Consider the following 6,000-nt stretch of genomic DNA (forward strand, 5'->3'; position numbering starts at 1 on the left):
CAATTTTCAATTGCTGGTTCGCTTGTTTGAGAAGCAGGGGGCGTTCCGGGATGGGCACCTGGCGTTTCTTGGGCGTGTCCACCCCAGCAGTCAGATCCCCTCGCTACACTGCAAGCAGATGTGTACCGGGTCTGCTGGGGGCGGTGAGGGCTGCACATATGTTTAATGCTTTGTATTTTAGAGCCTGGTTCCTTCTACCATTCAGAAGTCACTTTGGTGCCTATTATCTGCACTATACGGATATAATCTCTCTGTCTCTGCACATTTGCCCCTGTGCTGCAGATCAGCCGGTGACAGAGGGCGACCCCCAAACCTGACCATCCAGCAACTAGCCACTGTAGCTCGCAGGTGCGGTGACCGAACCGTATCAGAATAGCTGGGGACAGTTAGGAGCCCTGCTAATAATTCCCTGTCCTCAGGAGCGGATGGGCCTTGTCTGCAGTGACTCTGACATTGCGGCAGACACTGCAGCACACCCACGTGCTATGTTCCTGGTCACGTCTACTGCTCATGTCTGCCCATCGTGCCACGTTCCTGGTGCTTCACAGCTGCAGCACCAACGTGGGAGCTGAGTATAGTTATATGGGTGCATGCACTGTCTATAACTGTAAGTTATAGTGACGTGCGGGACTGCGTGTCGCCATCGGTATAGTGTATACACATAACAGCACGTGGGGACCATCACAGCGCACCTACAGGTCCCACTCATTTTGTAAAAGTGGGTCCTCGGTCGGCTATTTAGAGTAAAATACGTGCTATAGCGTGTATATGCGATCACTGTGGACCCTGCACCCATTATAGATATGCAAATGCACTTTCAGACAAACATCAATGTGTAAAAACATTTTACACCCACCCACTGGTATCTGAGTCCCAGCTCCCCCTCCCCCTGTGTGCACAATGTAACAGCTCAGCTCAGCCTCCCCATGTGACCTCACTGGTATCTGAGTGTCAGAGACTCACTTTCATTTCTCCCTCCTACTGCCAGCAATGGCGTCTGCTGATCTCAGACCGGAGCTGGACTGTTCCATCTGCCTGAGCATTTATACAGATCCTGTAACCCTGAGATGTGGCCACAACTTCTGCCGGGTCTGTATTGATCGTGTGCTGGATACACAGGAGGAGGCTGGAGTTTATAGCTGTCCTCAGTGCAGAGCAGTGTGTCAGGAGCGTCCTGCACTGATACGGAACATTCCTCTGTGTAAAATAGTGGGGAGGTTCCTGTCTGTTCACCCAGATCAGGAGGAGACTGGGATCTGCTGCACTTACTGTGTGGAATCTCGTGTACCTGCTGCTAAGTCCTGTCTGCATTGTGAGGCTTCTCTGTGTGATAAACACCTGAGAGTACACAGCAAGTCAGCAGAACACGTCTTATGTGACCCCACCACTGCCCTGGGGAACAGGAAATGCTCCGTCCATAAGAAGGTCCTGGAGTATTACTGCACTGAGGATGCTGCCTGTATCTGTGTGTACTGCTCAGCTGGAGAACATCGGGGACACCTGGTGGAGATGCTGGGTGAGGCCTCTGAGAAGAAGAAGGCGAAGCTGAGGAATGTTCTGCAAAAACTGACCACAAATAGAGCGGAGACTGAGAAAAGAGTCCAGAGACTGCAGCAGCGCAGGAGAGAGGATCAGAGAAAAGCAGCGGGTATAACAAAGACAGTCACTGCCCTGTTTAGTGACATCAGGAAACAGCTGGAAGACCTGGAGAAGAGAGTCCTGAGTGAGATCTCCAGGCAGGAACAGCGCGTTTCACTCTCAGTCTCTGATCTGATCCAGCAGCTGGAAATAAAGAAGGACGAGCTGTCCGGGAAGATGCGTCACATTGAGGAGCTGTGTAACATGTCTGACCCAGTGATTGTCTTACAGGAACCAAACACAGGGGACTTGTATAATAGTAGAGGCAGAAAGAGACGGTATACACAGGTCCATGGTGCAGGAGGTCTGGATGTGGGTTCCCTCTCAGAGACATTACACACATTATCTGATATAATAACAGGGATAAATACAGGGATCTATGTGCAGGAAGCTACAGACCTATTACTGGATATAACCACAGCTGGTAATACAGAGTCTGATATAAATACAGGGATAAATACAGGGATCTATGTACAGGAACCTACAGACCTATTACTGGATGTAGCCACAGCTGGTAATAAGATACAGATATCAGATGACAGGAAATCTGCAACCATGTCTTTTACAAACCAGAATCGCCCAGTAACACGAGAGAGATTTAAGGATTATCAGGTAATAAGCACCAGGGGATTCTGCTCAGGGCGACATTACTGGGAGGTGGATGTCAGTAAGTCAGAGGACTGGAGGGTGGGGATGTGTTACCCCAGTATAGCCAGGAGAGGGAAGCAGTCATACATTGGGGATAATAACAAGTCCTGGTGTCTGTGTAGGTGTGAAGGTGAGTACTCAGTGATACATAACAGTACAGAGACCCAGTTACCTGACGATATCCCCTATGACAGAGTGAGGATATACCTGGATTATGAGACAGGACAGATGTCCTTTTATTCTCTGTGTGACCCCATCAGACACTTACACACCTACACTGCCGCCCTCATTGAGCCCCTCCATGCTGCATTATATGTATTTGACAGATGTGTAACTATATCTGGGGGAGTTCGGAGCTGGGAGATATTACCATAAGTAATCTGCCCAGAGATTGGTGACATCACATGAAGGGGAATATGCTTATTAGGAAACATTCAGCCAATAGAATGAAGCAGTGGGTGTAGCTACCACAGAGCTCCTCCCCATATGTAACCAGGTGTCCAGTCTGTCTGTCAGGACGTGTTCCCATGTTGGTGTGATAGTTACTGTCATTATAAATGTTCATTTCTGAGGGATTTCTCTGCCTCTGATTTACTGAGAGTTGTGATTGGCTGCTGTAACTGGTAGTGTGGTCGACCCTTACGGGCCTTCCATTTCCCCAATGTGCCAAAGCTCTCGCCTTTTGGGGAGAGCTGCGGTCCCCGCGAGGACGACCCCGAGCCGCAAGGCGGAGGGAAGTCCACTGATGGTCCCTCCAAACCTTCGGGTGCGGAGGACCCACCGTCCTAACCCTTCCGGGGGTTGAGGAAAGAGGGTCTCTCTAAGCTTCGGCGAAGAGGACCCACCGTTCCCTATTTTCCCCTCTTCGGCCTTATGGTTGAGAGGGGTTAGGGGAAAAACGGGGCCCGTCTCCTTCGGGAGATAAGCCCATTCGATCGCACGGCCCCCTTTGCACGTGTTTAGGCACAGCACTGGTGGTAGGGAGCACACCTCGGGCTCCTGAGTTTCTTCAAACTCAACTGTCTGTCACCCAGTGTGCACCCCCATAGGGTATATTTACTAATGTGCGGGTTTTTACAAGTAGTGATGTTGCCCATAGCAACCAATCAGATTTTACTTATTTTTCTAGCACTTTCTACAAAATCTGTTTTGTTGCTATGGACAACATCAATTCTTCTAAAAATCTGCACATTAGTACATATACCCAGAGTCTACTTAACTGCTAGAGAGGAGGGGCCCGATAGAAGCCTGCACAGGGGCCCCTCCTCTCTTAAATTACCTCTGAGCCTGTTCATACATGTGAATTCTGCATGTGTAACGTGCCCATAAAGGATGATAAATAGGACTCACTGGGGCCCATTTATCATTAAATGTTTGCGGCTAAATATTAAGTATCACTTGAATGTATGTAGGAGGGACCGCTGCAGGAATCTCCGATCCCTCCTGCACCACCGCCAGGAACATCCCCCTTAGGTTTCTATGGGGGATGCAAAGCTGCTCAGGTGCCATTGCTTCGGGTTCCTGGGATACCACCCTTCTGAGATGGCGGTAGCCTATTGTAGTCTATGGGCTACAGACCACACTGCCGCCGGGTGGTCAGCGGGGTCGTTGGAGGGTCAGCGCTAACCAAGCAAAGCCCCGGCGCCCGGCTCAGCACATCGCACATCCCTTTCAGAGCCCCGTCCGTGCGCGTGGGAATGACGCATCTCACCAAAAGGATCGCATATCGCAATGGGATCCTGCGTGGTCATATTAAACAATACTTTAAGAGCTATATGTGCAAATGCTAGGAGCTTAGGAAATAACATCCCAGAACTAATTGCAATAATGGGGGAAATTTACTAATATGAATTCGTAGAAAAAAATCGTATTTTCCTAGGAAAATACGAATTTTTTGGGTGTATTCGTATTTTTGGCATTTACTATGCCAAAAATAAAAATATTCGTATTCATATTGATGGGACATTCGTATTTGTATTTACAAATACGAATGCATACACCATTCTTAGAATACGACTGGAATCACCATTCAAAAGAATGGTGGTTCCTGATTTACTAAGCAGCTGTATTGAAAATTCGGCTGCTAATTGGCGTGAAACGGCCGCGAATATACGGCAGGAAAATACACTTTATTTTCCTGTCGTATTTGGATCCGTGCAGGCTTTAGTGTTTAAAAAATTGAAAAATAAATACATTTAAAAAAAAACAGCGTGGGGTCCCCCCCACAGCTGTAACCAGCGCCAGGCTGAAAGAGCCGGGCCGGTAATAAAAAATCAGGAAACCCGACAAATAGGGGTTCCCCCATTTTTTAAAACCAGCCCCAGGCTCCAGGTCCGGGGCTGGTTCCCAAAATACGGGGGACAAAATGACTAGGGGTCCCCCGTATTTTAAGATCCAGCCCCAGGCCAAACCAGCCAGCAGTGTAATGTCACAGCCGGGGGACACTTATTATATAAGGTCCCGCGACCAAAACATCACCCTACCGACCAGTCAGCCTGGCCAGGGGCCCTGGGGGAGTGGGAACCCCCCCAATAAAGGGGTCCCCCCCTTCAGGACTGACCTGACCAGGCTGAAGCCTGGTGCTGTCCCCGGTGGTCCTGTGCGGTGGCCTCCGGGCTGATTGAGTGTAAAAAAATTGAATTAAAAACTATTGTTTTTAACTGTGGAACTATGAGTCCCAGCAAGCCTCCCCCACAAGCTGGGACCTGGAGAACCACAAGTCCCAGCCTGCGGGGCATTAAAGGGCCCACTGGCACTTGTAGTTCCACAGTAAAAAAAAATAGTGAAATAAACACACACTGACACACAATAAAAATAAAACTTGAATACATCCAAAGCCCATACTGTACATACTGATACTTACCTATGTTGAGCCCGTAGGTAAGTCCCTGGGTCTTGGTCCGGTGCCTTGTCCCTGTCCGGATCCATGTCGGCATTCCACTCCGTGTCGATGTCCATGTCGGCGGCGTCTGTCGGCATCCATCCGGGTCCGAAGAAATCCATGGGGGACCTGTGGAAGGAAATCCGACTCACCCGCATCTCACCGGTGTATCTCCTGTGTGTACACACCTTTACAGAGGCTAGATATTAAAAGATGTGGTATGTGCTATCAGTGGCGGCTCCTGCCTTTAGACGTAAGGGCGGTTGCGATTGCCTGGGTACTGCTCGTTGCAAACGGAACACAACATACAGATAATCTACTTGAAATCACCTTAAACTATGGAATAATATTTATATAATTAAAATAGGACACAATCTTAACCAAAATTTTATTTTCATTAAATTTACACAGTTGCTTATTTTTTTGCCAACAAGAGATGCTATGGCACAAAGTCTTAATTCACCTACAGAACAAACTGTCTATCAGCGACCATATTGCCAGCGATATTGCACCATGTGTACACAGCTTTAGGCCCTACGTTTTAAATGGACTAAAATGGGTGTTTGTTTGAAGATGGGATGTTGGCCTAGCAACCAATTAGATTGTATCTATGATTTTCTAAATGGTGCTAAATAAAAAAGAATCTTATTGGTTACTATGGACCAACATCCCATCTTAGTAAATAGTAAAAACAGATCTCCCATCTTAGTAAATTAACCCTTGAATGTCTCAATACACCAGCAGTTGTATACGAACACCGGTAATACTCCTATAAACACACCTAGTAGTGCAGCTTCACCAAACGCCTTCATTTTTTTCTAATACACCTTTGA

General features: G+C 48.0%; 1 protein-coding gene across 1 annotated transcript; it reads left to right on the forward strand.

Moving 5' to 3' along the window:
- The first annotated feature begins 948 nt into the window (after nt 1-948).
- Nucleotides 949-3,464, forward strand: LOC146073770 (E3 ubiquitin/ISG15 ligase TRIM25-like). The gene has a single exon (XM_083181201.1). The coding sequence runs from the start codon at nt 991-993 to the stop codon at nt 2,659-2,661; it is 1,671 nt and encodes a 556-aa protein (XP_083037327.1). The 5' UTR covers nt 949-990; the 3' UTR covers nt 2,662-3,464.
- The last annotated feature ends 2,536 nt before the right edge of the window (nt 3,465-6,000 follow it).

The sequence above is a fragment of the Crinia signifera genome, chromosome 4 (genome assembly GCF_055691185.1).
Source record: "Crinia signifera chromosome 4, ASM5569118v1, whole genome shotgun sequence".
In the NCBI taxonomy this organism is placed as follows: domain Eukaryota; kingdom Metazoa; phylum Chordata; class Amphibia; order Anura; family Myobatrachidae; genus Crinia; species Crinia signifera.